Source organism: Misgurnus anguillicaudatus, chromosome 11 (assembly GCF_027580225.2).
Source record: "Misgurnus anguillicaudatus chromosome 11, ASM2758022v2, whole genome shotgun sequence".
Lineage (NCBI taxonomy): Eukaryota > Metazoa > Chordata > Actinopteri > Cypriniformes > Cobitidae > Misgurnus > Misgurnus anguillicaudatus.
Window position 1 is genome coordinate 19,984,572 of NC_073347.2, and position 24,989 is coordinate 20,009,560.

Below are 24,989 nucleotides of genomic sequence, written 5' to 3' on the forward strand. Positions count from 1 at the left end.
GATAAATGATGGTAAGCACACAGCTGATTGCAACCATTGACTTCCAAAGTAGGAAAAAAATATAGAAATATTGTGATAAATGATGAAGAAGATATTTTGAAAAGTGATGGTAAGCACACAGTTGATGGTAGCCATCGTATTTTTTTATTCCTACTAGAGCCCGACCGATTTATCGTTTTGCCGATTTTATCGGCCGATATGAGCATGTCGCAGATATATCTGTATCGGCGTATAAGCCGCAGATATGCGCCGATATGAACGTTTGTTACAGAACACATTAAATGCATTTAAAAGATGTAAGTACTTGTTTGTCCAGCAGAGTGCGCCATACTGGTTGCTAATGGCGACCCAGATCACTCACTGTAGTGACACCAGCCAATCCCCCACCCCCTTCACTTCAGTTCAGTCAGTCAGTCTCTCAGTTCAGGTGGCATGGAAGCAGGCATGCAGTGTCTTCTTCACAACATTGTTACACCTAGTATTAAGACGCGCTTTGGTCGATTGGATTATAAATGGACAAGAGAGACGCATTCCCGCTTACATTTGGTGTTTTTAATCCGTCTCTTTGTCGACTTGCGAGTTAAAACGCAAGCGGGAGAAATGACGCGAGAGTGGCGAGACGGAGAAATGACACGTTTAAACTACGCGCAGCCGTGCACTTAACTTATATATCACTATATGAGATTACTGCTGCTTGTGTTGTTAGGTAACATGCTCATTTCAGAGCAATTGATTCAATAAGCTCGCGCAAATCTACACCCTTGCTAAATAAAAGAGGCGGAGCGAAGACGCTTTAGTTTTATAAAAGTCTAAAGTTTGCACGGAACCCTGGGTTTGTGTTATAAAAACGTTGTGCACAACATTAAACATAGTGTACATTAGTATGTGCTCCGTCAAGCATTGTCTTCGTAACTGTGAGTGGCTAACGTTAACTCATTTGTGAAGAACACAACTTACAGTAAAGCTAATATTAATCAATGACTTCATAAGTTTCTCTTTATAACGTTCTCATCAAAACTGCAACTGATGAAAGTTTTATGTATTTTGTTCTCTTTGTATTTTAAAGTTATTTATAATAAGTCAAGTTTACTGTTTAGTGCACTGATATCCAACTAATTTTGGATAATAAAGTTTATTGTTAACTTCTTGCCTATAGTACATATCTTTGTCACATCAATATAAGTGTTGGATCACCACATTTGTGAGTGATCACCACATATGTGAGTGATCATTGCATTGCATTGTATTTATTCATATACAGTATATTATGTTAAAGTATATAGTGTATTCTATGTACAGTACTTTAGTATAATATACTGTAGTATATACTGAACTATAATATACACATAAAGAATATCGGCCGATATATCGTTATCGGTCTTTTTTTACTCCCTAATATCTGTATCGGCATCGGCCCCAAAAAAGCATATCGGTCGGGCTCTAATTCCTACTATGGAAGTAAATGGTTACAATCAGCTGTGTGTTTACTATCATTTATCAAAATATCTGCTTTTGTGTTCATCAGAAAAAAGAAATTCATACAGGTTTAGAACAACATGAGGATGAGTAAATGATGACAGAATTTTCATTTTTGGGTTAACTTTCCCTTTAAGTCTCATAATCTAATTTAGCATGTGTGCACACTGTGCATTTATTCAGTACCTTCTTTCTGGGCCGAAGCTTCTCCCTCCAGTCCTTCAGCTCCTGACTGTGCTCCTCATCCAACTCCTTCAGTTTTTGAGTCTCGTGTTCAATCAGCAGATGACACTTCTCATTCTGATGGCAAAAAAGGTAGTGCACGTTACGACCAGAGGGGGGCGCAAAAGACACTAGATTAATTAAAATAGCCAGACAGAAAAGTGCAAGCGTAAATGTGTTACGAACCTGCATCTGTTGAAGCTCTCTGATGTTGGAATCACACTGTAGTTGCAGGTCTCTCATCTGGTTCTCATGTTTTTGATGCTGATGAAGCCTCTCGTTCTTCTGTCTCTTATCCTCTTGAGCGGCAAACTGGTCGAAAACAAAACAGACTTAACTCCGTAAGGTTACGTAACATCTGATTCTTTTGATCTTGACAAAGACAACGATACAATGTCTGACCTGTTTGATCTTCTCTCTGTCCTGCTCTGGTGTTCCTGTGCCAGTGATCCGCAGGCTCTTTTTAAACATCGCCATGCGAGTCTTTGCTTCCCCGCGCTGGATCTTCGGAAGCCGAGCTCTCTCCTGCGCCTGTCTGTTCTTCATCTCCTCTATCAGCCGCTGGTTATAACCTTGCATCTGCTCCATCTCCTGATGACCACAAAACACAAACAATCAGTGACTACTTACACATGCTGAATGCATTAACAAGAAAGCTTTTCATTCTGATCGAGCAGTCAATCAGATTATTAGGCTCCGTGTATATACAGTACTGTGCAAAGTCTTAGGCCACCATGCCAGAAATAGATTTGTTGTTTTGCAATGTTATAGTGATCATATATAATTGTTTCTCAGTCAAGAAAATACAGAAAATGTGTATGTAGTATTAAAAACTGTATAAAAAAATGTAAACTGATGTGTCAAGTTTTCTCCCCTTCAACTTGAGCAATAGCAGGAAACTGCAGGATCTCTTAAACCTTAATAAAATTCAATCCTAATTTCAAATTTTAAAGAAATTAGTCTTTTTACTTCATTCTGCTTAAAAACGCTCAAGATGTGTTCAGTGCCAAGAGAGGTCACACTAAATATTGACGATGCCTTTAGAAGAAATTTAGTCCTGAAAATGCATATTTTTTTGTATTTCCTGTATTTTCTGTTTGTATCTTAATAAAATAGATTGAAAAATAAATATGGATGGACATTAAAACTTCTAAAACAACAAGTCTGGTGGTGGTTTCCTAAGACTTTTGCACAGTACTGTATATAAATAAATAAATAAATATTTTTTTTTGTTTTTTAACCACCCTGATCTTTCACAAAACAATCTCTTATTGTTTTACCTTTTCATGTCTCTTGAGAAGCTGATGTCTCTGCATAAAGTACTGATCCTTCAGCTGCTGCTTCAGGAGCTGGTGTTTCTCCTGCAGGTGGCGCTCCTCCAGCTCCCACATGGCAGCCTCTCGAGCTGCACGTTTACGAAAGAGGAAAATGAAACACTAAGCAAGGGTTTTACCAAGAAACCGAAGCGCTTGACTCTGTTTAGACACGTATGCTGTCATTAGGTCATATGGCTCATAATACATCAGTTAACGTCACAGATGGAGGATTTCAACACTGTCTCATCAAATGAGATCCGGGCCACACCTCAAGAGGCATACAGATGGCCTTCATAAGAACCATATAATTGGATCATGGTAAGAAAATAATTTGTAGTACAATTTTACTGCAATGACTAAGGTGCAGTGTTTTTGCTGTTCGTGCAGGTGGGCGTTATCTCTGTGGTTTGAAAATGTGACCTAGATAAAAAAAATAGTTAATGCTGAATGTGTCACCGTGTTTAGGAGCCACCGCTTTTAAGAAACTACAATAACCAATTGATCCGCATGCTATTCTGCGATAAGGAAAAGTATTCTGACACTAAACTTTTAATATGTAAACTTCTTAAAGTAATCTCTCGAGCTCTCATGAGCTGCTGCTTGTGGTTGAGACAGTCTCTCTCTATAGTGGCGATCTCCAGTTTGTGCTGCTGGATGATCTTCTTCAGAGCTCCATCCAGCTCCTGCTGCTGCTTCTGGAGAAACTCTTGCTCCTAAGAGAGAGAAAGAGAGAGAGAGAGGAAGGGAATGGGGTGCAAAGACAGCAGGGGTGTTATAAATTAGTATCTGAACATCTGTACAAGCTCCAGGAAGCAGCATATCACATGACCACTAGCACAGCACTGATACCACAGCACTGAGAGTAAAAGCACGCACACGTATTCAAAAGTCACAAGTTAACAAAGATATAACAGTCATATATCATGATAAATGGATAAAGATTGTATATGAACAGAGGAAACTAGAAACAATGCATCTAAAACCTGAAGGTAGGCCCAGACTGTTTCCCAACACTGATATAAACAAAAAAATCTAAATGGCACAGTTTTTATTGTTAGCTAACGTCTCTATGTGGGCCTTCCTGAAGGTCATGCATCTGACTCAACCAGAGCAATATAGGTATAGTATACAATGTATATTTTAATAAAAAAACAATAAAGAGTAGGCTTATCATCTAAAATCTCTGAGAGATCTGATATCTCCTGAACTTGACCTTCAGTGGTGGCACACAGAAATAAAGCAACATGTGATGCACAGAAACTTGACTAGAGTTTCAGTAACAGTATGAGAGAGAGAGTGTACAGAGATACTGAGTGTGAAGAGATACGGAGACACTGCAGCAACACAGCGACAGCACTCCAAAAACAACAGAGCATCGTCCTGCCCGCATGTGCCGTCGACATCACAACCAAACACTACAGCACTGATGTGAAACTTTCTGTAAATAAATCACTTCTGCTATGATGTCATTTAGCAAATATATTAGCTGGGTGTGGGTTTAAACAATACTGTTGTGATTCACCAGACCAAAAAGTTTCCAGGTGCGACTATTTGCTATCTTTGCGTATTTAGATGGTTTTCCACATGCTTTAAATAGTACTATTTCTGTTAATGAATGAAGTTAATGATCTTATAAAACTTCTTGATAATTGCAGATTTCTTTCCTCTTTTGACATGTGACCCTGGATGTCATAAGGGTAATTTTTTTAAATTGAGATTAATACATCATCTAAAATGTGAATAAATATGATTTCTATTGATGTATGATATAGGATAAGACAATATTTGGTCATGATACAACTATTTGAAAATCTGAGTATGCAAAAAAAAAACGAAAATCGCTTTTAAAGTTTGTCCAAATGAAGTCCTTAGAAACATATATTACTAATAATAAATACATTTTTCATATATTTACGGTAGGAACAAGATTTTTACTTAAAGGATTAGTCCATTTTCTAAAAAAATCCAGATAATTTAATCACCACCATGTCTTCCAAAATGTTGATGTCCTTCTTTGTACAGTAAATATGTACAAAGAAAATGTGTTTTCCTAGGAAAACATTTCAGGATTTTTCTCACCTCAATGGACTATAATGGACCCCAACACGCAACAGCCTTAATTCAGTTCAAAATTGCAGCTTCAAATGACTCCAAACAATCCCAAATGAGGCACAAGGGTCCCATCCAGCGAAACGACCGTCATCCCTGGCAAGAAAAAAAATGCACCCTTAAACCACAACTTCTCGTCTTCCTCCGGTCGTGTGACGTCATCACGTCAAGAGGTCACGGATGACGTATGTGAAACTACGCCCCAGTGTTTACAAGTGTGGAGAAAGAGGACCGTTCCAACGTTGTTGTATGTTGAATAAAACAAATTAAAGTCTTTGTGTCAGTTTATTGTTTAAAATGGTCCGCAAATGTGCGTTTCATATATGTAACACCCAATTACGTGAGGTCGCGCTTGCTTGTCACACAGCCGGAGGAAGAAGAGAAATTGTGGTTTAAAAGTGCACATTTTTATTTTTTTTGTCAAAAATGACAATCGTTTCGCTAGACAAGACCCCCACGCCCCGCCCGGGACCGTCCAGAGTCATCCGAAACTGCCATTCCAAACCGCAAAAACTGTTACGTGTTGGGGTCCATTAAAGTCCATCAAAACGAGAAAAATCCTGAAAGGTTTTCCTCAAAAAAACATAATTTCTTCTGGACTGAACAAAGAAAGACATCAACATTCCGGATGACATGGTGGCGAGCAAACCATCTGGATTTTTCAAGAAAATGGACTAATCCTTTAAAATCCTAATGATTTTTGCCATTAATAAAAAATCTATAATTTTTACCCGTGCAATGTATTGTTGGCTATTGCTACAAATAAACCTGTGCTACTTATGACTGGTTTTGGGGTCCAGGGTCACATATTTTCTATTGAAACAGGAAGTTAGAGTAGGACATAGTGTAGATGTATAGACAGGACAGGTCCTTTTCAACATAGCCAATAGTGTTTAGTTTATGTCACAGCTATGAACAAAGCTTTTCTATTGACGTATTGATGCCTCATTTTGCCCTCATTTCATATAAAAACTGCATCTAGTCAAACTTAAGGAATGCCCTTGTTGAAGAACTATAAATTTTAATTTATAGTTAATTTTGGGATTACACTAGCATATATTTGCTCTCACAGCTTACAGACAACACCAATTTGATTTTTAATTGCTAAACTACAGGTTAGCTAAACAATAACATCTGTAAAAAGGCATTAATAAAATACATTAGGACTCTTGTTGTTGTGTTCCATATGTCGCGTGTCGAACGGGCACATGTGAGAGGATTGAGACACGAGGAGAAAGGAGACTTACATCCTGCATCTGAGCGTTGAACAGAGCACATGAGGACAACTGAAAAGACTGTATCATAACCTGGGCCACACCCTGTGGAGCAAAACACAGCCAACTCCACCATGTCAGGAACAGAGGACACACATCAGCACTCAACTCGTACGCCACGCAAACTGGACAAGTCTCATACACTCTTTTCCCTATATTGTTTTATTTGTCTTGCAGTAATCTGCCAATGGCAAGACTAAGACTTCTGAAATCTGTTCAAGCAGATGCAGGGAGAGATGGTTTAGCAGCAGGTGAGTCTGAAGGTCAGTAAGGGTAGGTGTCATCTTCGACATGCGTGATGAGATGCAGCAGTCAACATTAGCAGTCTGTTATATTTCTCCATCAGGATTGACGTGACATACTTGCGTTTCAAAAAAATGGTCTTAATAGAAATCCCTGTGAACTTCAAGCTAAACTGGTGGAGCATGCAATACTTGCAGCAACCAGGTCATCGGTCGAATCCCAGGAAACACATACTGATAAACATCGATATCCAAAAGGCATTAACAGAAACGGAAAAGCAATTCTAAGGCAGAACCGTCATTTTTTGCCAGGTGGTAAATAAGATTTGCTTGTTAAGGTAGTGTGTGTGGTGTGCTTTTGACTAAATTACCTCTTCACGTTGAACGATTGCTAGGTCTTCCTTTAAGCATTTCATGAGGTCTTTTCTTATGTGTTTGGGGGAAAATCCGACCTCTTGTTTGACCTACGGTGTGAGTATGCAGACTGTTGGGTATGAAGGCTTCAATTATGCAGAGACTTACTATAGCCAAATCATTAGTGTGGGAATGTCATGCAAATTCTGAGGAAGGGGTTAATTCACCAGTATAATGATGATGATTGGTTTAGTATTTGAGAGATACTTATCCCCAAACCACTGATTATTTTTGACTCAACCATGTTAGCAGCAGTTAAAAAGATGACTCCAACAGCCCATGATCCACTACTATATCAAGAGTTAATGAGAAGCTGAAGAGGAACCCTGAAAGCCCATAAAATACTAAAACAGATCCCATCTTCACATTCATAAACATTACAGCTTCAGAATGTGGTTGTTAGCCTTTAAAGAAATCCAAATATTAAAAAGATGCACACTTCTATATAGCTGACACCTATTTTTTAGTAAGGGGTGCTTCAGATCAAAAAACTTGCAAAGCTGTTATTATTGTCCCCTGTGACCAATGACTCCAAAGCATCAGTCAATGGCTATGTTTGCACAACAATAATGTAATTAAAAAATCTGTTTAAAAGATGCGTTATGAAAAAGATCACGTACACACGACAACACTGTCAAAAACACGGATCCGCAAAAATGACTAAAAATTTTGCATTATGCGTGCGAGGCCAGTAGATGGCGATTCTACTTCGAAAAGAAACACTACACGGCACGCTTGTGCACACACGCATTCTTCTACATAGAAACAAAGATGAACAAGATGGCAAAAGCATTAAGCAGTTTTGTTAAAACGTACGATGAGGTTGGATTATTACCACAAGTGACCCCTGACGATAAAGCACCAAAATTTTGTAAACTTTGTTGGGAAAGCATTAATAAATCCGGTAGGCTGTTTTGATTGTACTCGCGCATACTGGTAGAAATATGGAGCGCTTTACAGATTTGCGTGTCATCCTTTCGCATACTTACAATTATTACAGATTTGCATGTACACAGTTCACACAGAGACGACAAAGAAATCAAGAAACGTGCACGTCGAAACCTGTTCTTTAAAAGGGACATTTCACAAGACTTTTTTAAGATAAATAAATCTTTGGTGTCCCCAGAGTACATATGTGAAGTTTTAGCTCAAAATACCATATAGATTCATTTATTATAACATGTTAAAATTGTCACTTTGTAGGTGTGAGCAAAAATGTGCCGTTTTGGGTGTGTCCTTTAACATGCAAATGAACTGATCTCTGCACTAAATGGCAGTGCCGTGGTTGGATAGTGTAGATTAAGGGGCGGTATTATCCCCTTCTGACATCACCAGGGGAGCCAGATTTCAATGACCTATTTTTTCACATGCTTGTGGAACATGGTTTACCAAACTAAGTTACTGGGTTGATCTTATTCGCATTTTCTAGGCACTGGGGACCCAATTATAGCACTTAAACATGGCTTTAAACTCATAACTTTAAAAGTTAGCATTTTAAGTACCCCAAAATGCTGTTGTTGTGTAAACAAACAGCCAAAGCCGCATTAAAACGTTCCTGTCTACAGGTAAAGACGTTGTCATGTAAACGGTCCCAATGTTGAACTGCTTGTGCCAGTAAATGCATAGAGCACAATTCAGTTTCCCACAGCACTTTGCAGTTTTGGGCGGCCCGCCTAAGCTGGGAAACCCTACCGCCATAACTAGGTCATCCCAAAAAAAATTACAATTTTGCTGCACAAATGGCCGTCAAGTGCATCTCGGAGAATAGCGCGAACGCGCTTCACACCACGAGCGAGCGTGCACGTGCGCCACGCGGCCAAAATTTGAGAGAGACAAGGTCTGTCACTGTCTGGAGGATAGCCAGTTAATAAAACGCGTGTTCGTGAGAACTGTAAGTGGACTTATGTTTTGGGTTTATTTAAGCCTGTTATTGTATTAGTCTATAGTTCTTGCAAATTTAAAGTAAGTTAGCTGGTGATTTTGTTGTTTGAGCAACCTGCTAGCTAGGTTGCACGTGCCTGTTGTTGTGGGAAATAATCAGCTTTTACAATCTTTGCGCTATCTATCATCGTTCGCCAGACGTTCTACAACATCTGCTTCAGTTTTTGTTTATTAACCCTTTTTACTTCATCACGCAGCTATTCCGTTAGAGGACATTTAATAAAAAACATTTAATTCATTAATAATCTAGTATGTGTTAATTTTCTGTCATAGTTTCTTCAAAATTAAGTTTTATCTGAGTGATTTAATAAAAATATTTTCATTTTTATCGTGACGTGTACGCCCCGCACCTTTGATTGTCAAGCCCCGCCCACCCCTAACACCTCAACTAACAAATTTTCTTCGGGAAACCATGCAAGTTCTGTAAATACTGTGAAATAACTTTTTCATTTACAATTTTTTTGGCCATAATATTAACCACAGGCCACCCTGCTCTTTAGATATAGACAGAAGTGTGCATCTTGTAATAGACATCCCTTAAATAATATTTTAAGAAAGAAAGGTCTAGTACATGAAAAGAAGTCTGTAGACAGTCAATCAATTTGGTACATTTCTATGAAATGAGAAGAGTCCCTTCACCGCAGCACTCATTACATCACACTCACACAAGCAAAATCATTAGTGACATTTACAAATACACATCTGTAGTCATTCTACATATACATATTCTAAACAAATTAAAAATGAGAACATTTATAACAATCAACTAGTATTCAATATATAGTAGTCAAGATGCATTTGAAGTGTATCATGAGAAAGAGAGGGACTGAAAGAAAGATACTGCTATAAAATACATCATTAAAGCATGTCCATGCAGATGATGAGTAGCCTATTAGAGAGAAGTATTAGACCTGTCTGAAAAGAAATACCACAGCCACAGAGAGTACCAAAACCACATATGGTGCTAATACAAAGCTTCATGTCAGATAAACATCTCATACAAGACAATATCTCTATGAGCGCATATGTTGGCTAAGGTTTGTCATGCAAAAAGCTAAAATAGGCTTCCTTAATATCTTGCGTGTTACTATGAAAGCAAATGCAGCAGTAGTTATCTAAAAGCAACCTGTGATAGATCCATGAAGCCATGCATGATCATTTGCTTAAAATCATACTATACAAATCAACACCAGCAGGAGGAACATTGGAGGAAATGAAAAGAGACTTTATTTTCTTCATAAGCCAATGCTTTATACCCATTTAACCTTTAAATCTGGCTCTGAGGCATTGTTCAGGCAGAAGGTAATGGAATACAAGTGATGATAACAGGACTGCTTTACATTTACAAGTCTGTATACAAATTAGGACTGCTGATGTGTCGGAAAGGACGGATGAGGAAATGACTTTATTTGCAGCTGCACTGTGATTCAGAAGCAAAGCTCCTAGCATACCTTAACCAGCGAAAGCCCAAGCTGCCTCCCCAGAAAACAAGAATGAAAAAAATGAAAGCAGCCCATCTGAAACCGCACCAGTTAGAGATGTGCCAGAGTAACCAATTAGTCAAGTCATTCTCAACTAACCAGTCTGAAGTAAAACACAAATCAAATAACCTGCAAGGTGTTAATGTACTTGACTAACAAAATTACTCAAATGCCCATCCCTTAATGCCAATAAAGCGACAGGTCATGCCACCGTGAACAAATACATGCATAAATATAATGCATCTGACTCCAAACCTCTCTTTCCCCCTTACCTCTTTTTTGCGGTTCTTCAGCATGTTCTGGAACTTGGAGAGCTCCTTATCCTGCTCTGCTTTGATCCTCTTGGCTTCATCTCTCAGGCGGTTGGTGTGGTCCTGCTCAAGACGCTCTATGGCCTGTTTCTGCGCTTTCTCAAGGGTCTCCACCTCCTGGTCATACTGACGCTTTTTCCCCTGTAGAGGAGGTAGAGAGAGAGAATAAGAAAGACTAATACTAAAGTATTGTAACTGGCCGCTAATGCGATCTGAGCAATTTGAGCTGTGCAATGCTGTCCCTATGAGACGACTTCAAGCTATTGATGCCGACCTCACTGTCAGCAGCTTGACTGAATATAAATATACATGGTGCAGATGTTAAGATTAAGATTTTCTTGTGGGTTTTGTTAAGACACTAACACAATGCAAAATCTGAGTAGAGAGTAAAGAAAACTCAAACAGTTCACACAAGTGGATAAAGGCAAAACTAACTGTCAAGCATAAACCAATATTAGACGGAAGCAATGTTTGAATGAAATCATTTTGATTGATAAATCCTATCATAGCATTTACATGAACACTTAATAATGTGATCGGATTGATGTGCGTGTTTATATGGTACAAGCTTCAAATCAGATTTGATAATTTGACATTTGCACAAATATTGTTTTGCGCTGTTTCAAGATACGCATACAACCATCCTCCTAAAATCTCTGTGCGTCTAATTCAGGTCATAATAATAAATGATGAGCAAACGGAGCTTTGTGCCATGCTGATTACCATGCAGCAGCAAAAACACTCATTCACGTGTGCCCAAAAAGCGTGTTTGACTTCACACAGCCAAAGTTCACAGTCACCCTTTGTACTATATCGCTCCAGTAGCGCTGTGCAGCGCCATGTGAAGTCCAACACATGCTTATTTGGATCAGAGTATAAATCATGGACTGACCGGACAACGCTGACGCGTATCACTTTACAGAGGATTGGAAGGGGGTTAGATTAGGTTTTCAAATTTAAGAATGACAAGACAGCCACTTCATGTTACTTCCTTCAACAACACTAGCTTGTGTTCTTTGAGTTGTGTCATTATGCCAATTACAAGTCATTGCACATGCACATTATCCTCCACACTCCAGTCCAGTAGGTGGCAAAAATGCACCTTTAAGTGGGTTTGCCAACCACCATTAAAAAAAGAAAAGAAGATTGCACATGTGCAGAGCATCCTAGTTTTAGTTATCAACCCGGGGGGCTTCTCAATTCTTATTAGGATGCAAGCGAGGAAAGACGCAAGGACGGAGGAGACAAAGTATTAAGTTAAATGATATCGTCTTTTCTTACTCTCTTTATAAAGTTTATTCTCTGTGCATTAAAAACTCCAAATATTTAATAAAATAAAGTTAAATACATACTTGAGTTAGAGTTCATATCCTTACTACATTTAAATTAAAATAAAGACATTCTGTAAAATTAATGTGTGTGTCTATACCACTGATCATTTATATAGATCGGTGGTTTATACATAAATATTAAATATACTGTCTGAAACAAGTCTACATTTACAATAATTAAATGATTAATAGCAAGATTTATGGGTGTTTAATGACGTGACGATGTGAAGGAGGAGGAGATTTATATATGTGTCAGGTTTAGTTGATAAAACACTTCCGCATAGCAGGGCTCCACGTAAATAATTTTTTATACTGGCCCGGTCGATCGTCGTGTTTTACCCAAGTAAATGTTTGCCTACAAGATGTTAAATAATATACATTTGATGAAATGCTTGCCACCGGGCAGTCCTTTATGTTGAGCCCTGCGCATAGGATACACTTATGTATCCTCGCTCATGACTCCTCAGAAGGCATCCTTAACTACCCGTTCATCGCCTCATCATGCTGCAATTTAAGAATTGAGATGTCCTACATGATGGCGGAGCTGGATCATGTAGAAGATCAATCATGTAGGACATCTCGATCGTTTTCCGGGTCGTAGGATGTAGGAGCGAGGAGACGAGGAAGCATACAAAATGTATAAAGGTCAGTGACAAAAAGATAAGAAATTCAAAAATCTTTTTACAAAACTTGTTTTAAAAGCATGCAGCAGGTATATTTCAATGCACATAGAGTATTTATGTTGATTTTATTACATTTGCATCATTTTTATGAAAGTTAAGACTGAATGGACCTGAAAATGTCAAATAGTGTAACTGCCAATTGCGCCAAACAATGAGAAATATTAAATATTTTATCCACCTTCATGGCATGTAAGCGTAATCATCAAAAAAAAAAAAATTAAATATCACACGAAAATACATTTTATTGGTAACTACTAAATTTAAATTTTTATGTGTTTTTGTAATATTTGTCTGGACATATGCTGAAAACAGCTGTTTTTTAAATAATCTTTGACAAATGATGTAAAAATGCATGTAAAAAAATCATATTACACTTAACTAGATGATTATATTTTATTCCACATTTGTTATGAATAAATTTATATTTTCATTAAAAAAAATACTAGTTACACCAATTGACATAGACTGGTTATACTACATTAACATTTTTGCAATTATCCCCCAAATATTTTTTCAAAATGAAATAAAACCAGAAATTTTAGCTCTGCAAATTTATTTTGAAATTTTGACCCTTTTACATTAAATGTATTGAATGACGTCACGTCATTGACCCACCCCTCTCTCAAACCGATTCCATTTTTAATCGGTTTGGCTCTTTTTATTCTGATTGAGGTGTTTACATGGAGCATTTTCGTTCGGATTGAACATTTAAACCGATAACAATTGTCCATGTAAACACAACTAGTGTTAGGTAAAATGGTGCTAACCGTCATCTCCTGCTCGAAGCGTCTGAAGAGCTGCTCTTTCTGCTGCTGGAGTTTGTTGCTGAGCTGCTGCTGAGCTCTCTGCTCTTCTTTCTGCAGCAGTCTGAGTTCTCGAAGCTCCTGACGCCTACAGCACAACACAGACATTCAAATGTAATAAATATTAAAACTTTTCATAATTTACAGAATAAATGCAGCCAGCAGCCTTGGCCCACAATCTAGGCTAGTGTTTGATGTCAGCTTTTCAAAAATCTCAAACCTCAAAAATCTCAGTTCCTCGCTCATGGTGTCATTGTCTTCTGAGACCATCTTGGATGTGGTGACGCTGACTTCCACCCCGTCAACCAAAAACTTGCGGGTTTTCTTCAGTGTCTTCTTCTGCCGCCTGATGTCCTGTGGGAAGGAATTGACTTTATTGAAGGTACAGCTTGAGTTTAAGCATATCTGAGCATAAGTTTAGTTATCTTGGTACCTGTATGGAAACAGATCCCTCCTTGCTTTTGGAGAGGAAGCTGGAGATTGACAGATTGATGTCGATGCTGTTAGTATCTGCAGCAGAACTGCTGCCCGAGTCAGAATCCTTTTCTTTTTCAGCATCAGGTCTGGCCACAGGAGCCGCTTTCACTTCACTCGCTGGGCTGTCCTCATTGGCTTCTTCAGTGTCCTCTGCTGCACTGGTGACCTCTTCTTTTTCTCCATTGATGGTAACAGTAGGCATTTCATTTGCAGATGTCTCCTCTGCAACATCCACCTTTTTCTTTTCCTCAGCAGGAACATCTTCTGGTTCAAGCTTGGCTTTGGTTTCTGGGGCATCAGTGGGTGCTGGCTCCTCTTTAGAGTCATCCTGGGCTTTTGTTGCTTCCTGAGAAAGCTTTTCCTCCACCTCTCTTGTAGGAACATCTGGCAAGGTTACTGTTTTCTCTTCATCCACCAAGTCCTTTGTATGCATTTGTTCCTCAGCTGGTTCAGTTGACGCTTTTTCAGAAAGTTGGTCATGTTTCTCCTCATCGTCTGTGGTGATTGGTATTTTGGTTTCCTCCACTTTCTGCGTTTCTTCATATTCTTCTTTATTTTTATCTGCTTGCTCTTCCACCTTCAGTTCTTTCTTCTCTTCCTCTCCAGTCTCCTCACTGACAGTTACAATCTCTTGGAGGACAGTTTCACTGTCATTTGTTGCTGGAGGATTTGGCTGATCAGAAATCTCTACTTTACTGGGAACTGGTGTAGGTATGGAGTCCTCTGTGCTGGCGTCCGATGGCGCAGTAGCCCCATTCATCATCTCATCTTCAACATGCTCGGGCTCTTTAATTTCTGAGGTCTTGTCACTAGCCTGGTCTTCTGAACTGGGTTTTCTCTCAGGTTCAACCGTCTCTGTGACCGACTCTAGAGTTGGTGTGCTCTGACTCTGTCTCTCATCCTCTAAGCTGCCAATGCTGGTGTCCGATAATGCACGTTTGTGTCCAGGCTTGGCCTACATCCAACAAATAGAAACAATCTTATTTTTTGACCAAACAGCCACTGTTGCCAAGTAGATGTAGAACGTATGTTAATATTGGTGACATAAACATGATTATTGTAAAAAAGACAGAAATCTAGTATGAAAAATCATGCTGGCATAGGTAGTCAAGAACAGTTTATACCAGCTGTGCTTCAGACTCTTCCTCCTCCTCTTCCTCTTTTCCCTCCTCAATTTCTTCAACCACTTCTGCTTTGGCCTCAGCAACCAGGTCACGTATTGGTTTGTTATCCATCACACTTGTAACAAATGGATGCTGAAAGAAGAAAATGATTATTAATAGGTGCTAACCAGAATTAATCAAAAAATAGCTGAAATGTCCCCACCTGTAGAAGCTGCACTGCGCTCCATCTGTTGTCTATGTTCTTATCCAGTGCCTTCCTTAGGAAATCACTGAACTCTGGAGACCTGTTAAACACACACAAAAAAAAAAACAATAAATACAGGGCGGGCTTCCCATGGGCGCGTCATTAAGGGTATTAAGGTAACCACTAAACAAAATGCAGGGAGGTTAAAGGCAGCTCATCTGTTGGGGTGGGCGACTGCTTATGTGATTCATCAGCTCTATAGCCTGCGGTCTGGATTTATCCTCCTTCAGTTAAGGGCTGATTTATCAGCAATCAAAATATAATTTCATAAAACGCCCTTTAAACTCGCTAACAATCTCACACATAGCAAACTCCTATCCTGGATACTGGGTGAATAATGCTTTTCACATGCTGGCTGAAAAATGCTAATCCTTTTCTGATTCGTTAATGACACGTAAAATCGCAACAGTGATTCAGAGCTCTCACCAGCGTGATGGAGAGGCGAGTGTGGGGGGATCTGACTTTGCTATTTTTAGCAGGACTCTCATTGGGTTCATCTCGTGGTTGGGTGGCTCGATCTGTGCCAGCTCGATCAGAGTGACACCAAGAGACCAGATGTCTGCTTTGTAGTCGTACGGTCTGTCCTTCGACGTCTCACACATCACCACTTCAGGTGCCATCCTTCGATTTAAAAGAGAGAAAAGGACAGGACTTTGAGACGTTTATGCGTATGAGATACGTTCTGAATTCTTATGTAGAGGCCAATCTCATGATTTCTAACCAGTTAAGTGACTAACCAGTATGGCGTTCCAATAAAAGAGTCTCTTCTCTGTAGGGTCTTTGTATTCTTTGCAGACACTCCAAAGTCAGCTGAGAGGACACACTGATTAGGTTTAGAGACATATGGCTGAAAGCAATGTGTATTAAAAGAGACATGTTCTTTTCAATAAAGCCTTTTAACTAGCAAATCTACTCCATTCTTGTGTTTATCTGACAGTATTTAAGCACAGTTCATGAAAGACATTACCTAATTTTATGTCCCCTTCTGCAGAAAAAAGAATATTTCCAGCCTTCAGGTCTCTGTGAATAATCTTATTTTCATGGAGGTAAGTCAGCGCCTCCAGCGTCTGTTTACACACAACACGGATCTGAGGCTCTGTTAGTGGCCGCTCCAGTTCTGCAAATAAACACACACACAATAAAGTGGCTGTCTGTAACAGAGTCACTGCTTTATGAGAAAATGAACTTGAATACATTACAATTACAGACCATTTTTAGACATTATCTGACAAGATGGGATGATTTATTGAGACCCATTTTGCCTTACGACTCATTTTGATGGAGCATGTCACTTATATGTTTTTATTTGCTCTGATGAATATTTATGTTAATTAGACACATGATCTATAATACAATGTAACAGTGACAAGGCGACAGCTTATTTTAATAGACTTGTCTGCTGTTGTTCTTGGCTAGGTAGAGCACAATGCTCCCACAAGCAATCTGACCAGGCCTTTACTGGAAGAAGAGATCTTTACAAAACTAGAAAGGAGAGTGAGTCAACTTCCAATCATGGGAACACCTCCTCGACCCTAACACCTCCTACCGGCAACACCTCTCTTACAGGCTAAATGTGGAAGAAGTGCATTTTCATCACAGCAGAATAAACAGACGGCAAAACGAGAGGCTTTATTTTATTTGACGTAGATTGCGCAACTACAACAGATTTTCTCAACATGGCAAGCTTTAATCTAATTTGCTGGCTTCATGTAACTTTTTTAAATAAGAGCCCAAAGGTTTTTATCAGTTAGACTGGATGTCGTTTTTACAAGGTACCGGGTTGTAAGTGTAAAAGATTCCTCTTGCACGTGTAGGCAGCTGCCGTTTTATAAAATGTCAAGTTGAACTGCACACGTCTATTAAAAAAGCCAGCTAAGCAGTCCCGTCTCATTCTCCATGTTATTGTTTACACAATCGTTGAAGCGGGTCATTGTTGTCAAAATGGTCATATGATAGGGGCCTGAAGAATCGGCTAATAATGATCCTGAAGAACCAAACAAATCTTGGCAGCCACACCTTCTTAAAGGGACACTTCACTTTTTTTGAAAATATGCTCATTTTTCAGCTCCCCTAGAGTTAAACATTTTATTTTTACCATTTTGGAATCCATTCAGCCGATTTCTGGGTCTGGCGCTAGCACTTTTAGCATAGCTTAGCATAATCCATTGAATCTGATTGGACCATTAGCATCGCCCTCAAAAATAACCAGAGTTTCAATATTTTTCCTATTCCATAAGTGGAATGGATTTCATATTCCATTCTATTTCCATAAGTGAACTGTAGTTGGTCGCTTTATATTTAAGTGGGTGTGTCTTGGCCAGAAAAAGCTCCAATGTGGACCAGACTTTTTGCCATTCTGGCTCCACGAGACTAGGACATTTCAACGCTTCCAACCAATACAGAAAAAGGCTGAGTAGCTTTAAAAAGAGTCTAACCACGACTTGATAATTATATGCTTGGTTCAATCCACTAGCAAAAATGAGCACAGTGTGATGTGCCAGTCTGGAGTAAAGCAACATCACTTCACAGAGCGCACAGCAGAAATGACTCAGACAACCACAATGTGTCCTTTTCCTTCTATTAAACAAAGAAAATACAACTTACCTAACATAACAGCATCCACCGCCCCTCCAGCACAAAACTCAATGAGAATCTAAAGAACCCAAGAGAGAAAGTTTAGAATAATAAACAATGTAAAACGTATGCCCCAATTTTGCACAGTAGTTCTTTACCTCTGCATTGCAAGCACAAAGCATGGTTTCATTTGGCATCTATTCAAAAGGCTAATATTTCCCTTATAATCCTGTTCAGTTGTCTTTGTGAATGCCCCTCTCATATAGCATTAGACTGAAGATGAGATCCAACATTTGTGAAATTGCTAACATGATTACTAATTGAATTAGGTTACTTAAGCATTCACTTATTTTTCAGTATATTAGATAATGGAAACCAACAGCACTGCAGCAATCTATGAAACCTGAAACTCGTGAAATGATAAAAGCTTTATGTAAGCGAACACCATCATATTACACTGGCCATACCAGCTGGTCTTTAAAATCACGCCTAAGGTTACAGGTGCTGCAAAATCAATACAAACCTTATGACATGCTCTTACCAATAAGAGAAGAGAGATAAAGAGAGGTAATAGACAGACATTACTGAGAAAAACAGCGTGGCAGCATAACAGAATTAACAGTTTGCAAAGCTTCTATACAGTGTTAACACCATAAAATGTTAATTGCCTCTAAATTAACAATGAACCCAACAAGAGGCTGGTGAGTTATGTAACGCTGCGTGACAAATAACTGACTGAAGAGCAGATTTTAGGCGCTTTCCTATAAGTATATTACATAGTCTTAACTGTAGGAACTCTATCCATTTCGATACATAGTGTCGTCTGTAGGAACTGTGCATTAATATGTTTTGATTGGCAGTCGGCCAAAACGGATGGACTTGCATCTAATTAATTCATGAGCACTTTCTCTGGTCATTTGAAATAGGCCATTATCCTTCAATATGTGCCAACTGCAAGAATGGAGGGAGGTTATATGAAACCATTCTGCCATAAGTATCCTGGGGGGACAGACTTTATACTAGATACTTTATACGAACTAAGAGGAATTGTGGTAATGAAGCCCTGACACCTTCATTGTCATTATTTAGTATTAAATTATGAAAATGAGTGCATTTTAGCTGCATGTTTATGAAAAATCTGTAATTGTCGATTATTCCCCTTGATTTTTTTTAACTGCGGTCATTCATTTTAAACTATTAAATTTCCCACTAAAGTATGTTTTTTACATTTACATAAATGTTATAAAAGTAATTTATTATATACATTAAACATAGATTGCATGCAAACATGACAACACTGGAAAAAAGTATGTGACTGGTTGAGAGTGGTCGGAAAACAATGTTGACAAGCTGGTAAACCAGATCAGCACTAAAAAAAGTATTTTGAAGTCACGCCCCTTGACTTTGACACCATTTTCATTAAACATAGAAGACTAAAGTAAAATACTGATCCAGTGTGGTATTTGTGGTAGACAGACAGATTTGGTTCAGCTGCATGTGTGCTGCCCATGTGAATGAACAAAGGATATTTGCGGTAAATGCATTGTGTGTGTCCTGCTTACGCATGCAGTATGAAACAGGTTTAAAAATGATATATATATATTAACAAATTCTTTGTTCGTAGTTGTTTTTAATGCACAACGCACCTGCTAAATTGCACAGAAATCAGCTCAATCACAGCTTTTGATGGTTCTGTTATTATTGCGGCTCTAATTGTAATATCCATTTCACAATTATTTGCACATCGCTATAATGCATAAAACATCTGTACTGTGATGCATGCCGGATGGAGCTTGATTTTAACCATCATTTGGGATTTGACTGGATCAAACCATGTATAGCTATGATGCTATTGGTTAATATTCTCTTCCCATTTGCACAGCATCTATTACATATGCATTGATGAGGCCAGGCACACATTAAAAAAAGTCTTATGGTCAATTCTGATTTAATGTTTTCTTAGTATTAAAAAGTAAGAGACAGCTTAGTTTGTGTAACACTACTTAGCCAACACCCCTGCAACATCTTTCATAAGCAAGGTGATAATGTAGTGCATTCACACATCCTGTTTCTACAGAGGTCAATCTGTGTGTGTCTGCTTGCATATGGCGATATGCATTGCTGCCTCTTGCGATAGCAATATGTATTGCGATATGTTACTTTTAATAGACTCATTTCAGAACAGGTTATATAGACTCTTAGGAGAGCCAAACTGCTAAATGTATTTTTTATACAAGTAAACCGTTATGGCCCTGGTAATTTCAATCCATCGCGGGCTCTTCTACTAGAAAATGACAACAGTATCAGAAGCATACAAATCAGCACTACGCTGCCTCTCTCTCTCCTGCGTGAAGGCAAGAATGCACATCCTGGTGAACTTTGAAAGTTAGATGACTGAGCTGCAGCGGCCTGCCATAAGATTTATAAAAACACATTTGACAAGAAAGGCGCAACAACTCAAAAAGACTTGCGTGTTTCACAATTAAAGACCATAATGCCAATTTCGCGCGTGGAGCAGCAGTTAACTTGTGTGCGATCTACCGGCATTGCCTTTGCGATCGACTGGTTTCAGCCACGTTTATTCAAAATGACAAATATGATGATGTGTTGCAGCCGGCTGCAGGTAGATTGCGTAATTAACATGCATTATCGCGATTAACATTAAAATCTCTATCGTATGCCAATTGTGTATCGTCTATATTGCATATCGTTTATATTGCCCATCCCTACTTGCAGTAAGCCAAAGTAACAAAGTTTAAGTTTCCTCCTAAAAAAGAGTCACTCACCCATAGTTTGTTCTCATAATAAAAGGCATCCAGCAGTTTGACTATGTACTGATGATCGCAGGAAGCGAGGATGTCAATCTCTACCATATAGTCCTCAAGCTCTTCTTCGGTTTTGGTATCGATCACTTTCGCTGCTGCCAGGACTCCAGTCTGCTTGTTCTGAGCCTGAGATAAAAGCAACCAGTGCGAAAGAATCAACTGTTAGCAAAGACATAAAACACCTTTAGGATGCTGTACACTTCATATTAGGTGTCTTTAAAGCGTAACTAAACCCCTGGTCAGAGCCTGACTCCACCCACTGGCAATATTTGAAAAATGAAAGAAAAGTGGGCAGATCCCAACAGAGATAAATGGGACGAACTAAGTGTGTGGTGAGATCGTAACAAGAGCGTGGTGAGCTTGAACCTGCTTACGTCACGAGGCATTTTTTGGACCCAACATCAAATAGGAAAATTCAACTGCAGTAGCCACCGTTTAACCTGAAGTGGGCAGCACTCAGACATTTTTACACCATATATTGTGGTATTGAAACACTTTATATCCAAACGTCAAAAAACTTACTAAAATCAATGAACAGCATTAATAAAGCATCATTCTTACAGATCATTAACTAAAAAAAGTTGTTTTAGGGTTTAGTTACTCTTTAACTACTGTCTATTTGCATAAGAAACAACATTTAATACATTGCAGTTATTGTTGATGTGTGTTGTTCAGGGAGGGTTTAGGGTTAGGGGTGGTTTAGTTGGGTATCAAGAGCATAATTACCTGCAAAAAACATGAACTGTATTAAATAAATAGCATAGGTGTAGATGTTACTTTTATTTGAGAGTATTGGACATTAAGTCAGTTCATCTGACGAAATAACCGGTATCACATCATTAAATGTATGCTCAATGTTACAACATCTATGCACACAATCATTACACGGTATAATTTTTTTAAATGGTCTTCATTTGGACATTTTCTGAGAGGTGTGAAAGGAAAGCACTTGTGCGCCTGATGTTTTGCAGGAATAAGAAAATTAAGTGCAGGACTTATTAACTTATTATAGTTATTAAGAGAGATAAAGTGCATCACCTGATTGAAGTTAAAAGATTTGTGAGTGTCAAGTTGATGTTACAAAGAGCGACACAACACGAAAAACGATCGTACTCGCGCTGTTTGACTTAAGTTAAACTTATTTTTTCTCAAAATGGACTTTTCTTAATCTATAGACTACAACAGATCATACATCATTTTTAAAAAGTTTTTAACTCTTTCACTGCCATTGACGAGTTATCTTGTCAATTAAGAGAAAATGTGTCCCTGCCAATGACGAGTATTTCTGGCTTTCTGCAATACCGCTATTATCCACCAGCAATTTATAAAAGCCGAAAGTATCGCCCTAGGGCAAGCAGCTGCATGTCTGTGTATGTTTTGAAGATCGCTCTAAATCTGACCTCCATCAAAAGTCCTTCACAAAAATGGAATTATCTCAGCTTTTTGCTCAAAATATGGTGTTTTTGAAGAAACCTATCCATATTTGAGAGGTGATAATAGATAACTTTTTGTTTAAAGAGGGTCTGTTCGTCCATTGAACATATTGTATGTTTATATATTTAAAGAAGAACATTTTCTAGAAGGCATTAAACTTTTGTGAAAATCATGAAAAATGCTGGTGCTGGCAAAAGAGTTAATAGAGAATATGAAAATGACAATAACTCATGTTTGAAAAATTGCACATGACGACTTAATTTGCCAGGAGAGTTCCTTGGCATGATAAAAAAACTGATTTAGTATTGTGGTGTGAAAGTAATCAAATAAACCTCCTCCAATATAGTTTTTTCACCAATAATTCAGAGCCAAAATGGCTATGAATGAAAAATGTTGAATGTTGTAAGATTAATCTATTGCCTTTGACCTACGTTATCACAAAACCACTTATTCCCCGGATTATTTCAACATGAGTGACATAGTGAAACCAAAAACATTCAAAACATACTGGGCCAGTATTACTGGACTTGCTTAATAGCTTATTCTTAAAGATTGAGAAATAGGCCCACACACATAAGGTTTGTATCACAAAACTATTGACATGCTCCATCCATGACCAAAAAAACAGATTATCTTTCATAAAACATGCCCCTCCCTGTAACACAACTGACACATCAGCAATATCATTTGTGCTTAAAAGCAGAAGAAAAACACGGAAACAAGGCAAGGTTACCTCATCATGAGGCACGCCAGAGGCTGTTTGAGGAAACAAATATCTCCCTGAGGCTGTGAGGTTATCCCTGTGTGCTACAATACACAACCAAGGAATCTCTTCCAGCTTTATGATTCTAAATGTTCCAGAATATTCTTTATAAAGTAAAAATGACTTATTAGGGGTGTAAACACGTTGTTCCATACTAACCTTCATCATCTATGACATGGAACACTGTTTCTATTCTGGGATAGGCTTAGTCTGTTTACAGCAACTCAAAAACACAGAGGAGCCGCCAGAGAAAGGGAAGTGTACTGTCAAGTGTGAGTAGGTCAACGTTTATTCTAACAAGTCTTCTTTCTACATCTCTACCCTTAAAGGAACACTATGTAAGAAATTTATAAAAATGAATCATAAAATGGCCCTGATATGTCACTAGACATTAAGAAATCATGTTCATTTCAAATACTTATATCACGGTCAACAGCGGTCCAGCCAGGATATTGTCATTAAAAAAAGTGGAGTTGCAGCCCTCAACTGATGTTTATGTTGTCATGTTGTGTATTGGCCACCAGTTGTGTGATTGCAGTACCAGTTTTGGCCACAAGTTTTGTGATTGCAATACCAGTTTTGGCCACAATCCTACATACTGTTCCTTTAAATAGGAAGAAAAAAACATGCACGAAGAGAGAAGGGAAGGGTTCATTTGAGTTCCATTATTGTTCCAAGACCAAGTTAGTCTGGGCAGCAGGGTGGGTCACACTTTTATCGGCTTGTGGAAAGTTAGTAATTGGCATAAGAGTGCATTGTACTAGTACTGATAAGAATACACAATAACAGGTCCATGGCAAAGCTGTCTCATTGTTTAAAAAATGGACAACAGCATGGTGAATTAAACAGAAAACCAAATTTACCAGCACATACCAGTCGGGCAAAGACTAAAAATGAACACTGATCTGAGAATTGACATTGTTTGTTTGTTTAGCTTATTATGTTTTTTAAGGATTTATTTATGCGTGATTACAATATACTGGTTAACCAAATCAAGTGAAGAAAAATACTAAAAATACAAAAGGTGCTAAACCTCAGTAATAACAAACATCACACAGTTTCACAGCCTTGTTAGCTGTGCAAATGCTGTAAGAGAGATGATGGCTGACAGCCCTGAAGCAGGAAGAGCCGGGTGATTCATTGAGTGTACATCAACTTTGCCACACCTCTGCAAAAGATGTCACATTCATTTACACTGTGGTACTTCCTTATATTAGACAACGTCTTACAAGCACATACAGATCCTTGTTCAAGTCATGTATTCAGCTAGCTGTCCATATACCACACTTATTCAATTTAGAGGCTGTTTTTGTTTTATTGGTATGAAAACCGACAGTGACATTATCAATGTAACTACTTCCTAATCAGAGATGTATAGTAACGAAGTAGAACTACTTCACTGCTGTACTTAAGTACTAAAAGGCAGTATCTGAAGTATTATTTTTTTCTCCTACTTTCACTTTTACTTCAGTACATTTTTTCTTTGAGTTTAATACTTTTACTCCAATACATTTTTAATGTGCTGCATCGTTACTCGTTACACCCACTCGTTATAAAAATGTTACGAATCATTCCAAACCCACATTATCACTGCCAGAGCGGTGATACACATTAGAAACACACACACATCGTGGTCTGAACCAATAGGAGATAGTAAGGGCGGACCCCTCCCTCCCTCTCACTCACAAATATGAGCCACGGTTGTGGACAAATGTGAAGCGAAGAGAGAGCCAAAGTGCGCGCGAGAGAGACAGAGTTTGCGTGCGCACGAGAGAGAGAAAGCGCGAGAAAGGGCAACTGTGCGCGAAAGAAGGAAACCTAAATACATTACACCTTGTACCTTTAACATTATATAGACTAATATTTCATTAATACTGAATTCTCTATCGCCATATCAGTTAAATGAATTTGAATTAATCTGAACATACCTGTCCTTGTACTGCTG

At 38.5% G+C, this 24,989-nt stretch overlaps 1 protein-coding gene across 3 annotated transcripts in view; it reads right to left on the bottom strand.

Annotated features, from left to right (window-relative positions):
• slka (STE20-like kinase a) overlaps positions 1 to 24,989 on the bottom strand; it is a 28,898-nt gene that overhangs the window by 1,847 nt on the left and 2,062 nt on the right. The window contains exons 2-18 of one of the 3 annotated variants that reach the window (XM_073873250.1): positions 20,809 to 20,973; positions 18,053 to 18,101; positions 16,416 to 16,565; positions 16,186 to 16,258; positions 15,875 to 16,069; positions 15,407 to 15,488; positions 15,205 to 15,336; positions 14,037 to 15,035; positions 13,824 to 13,957; positions 13,568 to 13,691; positions 10,748 to 10,927; positions 6,371 to 6,442; positions 3,590 to 3,727; positions 2,979 to 3,095; positions 2,101 to 2,289; positions 1,885 to 2,010; positions 1,663 to 1,776 (exon numbers count right to left, since the gene is read on the bottom strand). In XM_073873250.1, the coding sequence (XP_073729351.1) occupies positions 1,663 to 1,776; positions 1,885 to 2,010; positions 2,101 to 2,289; positions 2,979 to 3,095; positions 3,590 to 3,727; positions 6,371 to 6,442; positions 10,748 to 10,927; positions 13,568 to 13,691; positions 13,824 to 13,957; positions 14,037 to 15,035; positions 15,205 to 15,336; positions 15,407 to 15,488; positions 15,875 to 16,069; positions 16,186 to 16,258; positions 16,416 to 16,565; positions 18,053 to 18,101; positions 20,809 to 20,973 (3,039 nt within the window). Of the gene's footprint in view, positions 1 to 1,662; positions 1,777 to 1,884; positions 2,011 to 2,100; positions 2,290 to 2,978; positions 3,096 to 3,589; positions 3,728 to 6,370; positions 6,443 to 7,010; positions 7,104 to 10,747; positions 10,928 to 13,567; positions 13,692 to 13,823; positions 13,958 to 14,036; positions 15,036 to 15,204; positions 15,337 to 15,406; positions 15,489 to 15,874; positions 16,070 to 16,185; positions 16,259 to 16,415; positions 16,566 to 18,052; positions 18,102 to 20,808; positions 20,974 to 24,989 lie in introns of all 3 variants that reach the window. The other 2 variants (XM_073873249.1, XM_073873251.1) reach the window with 2 other exon arrangements.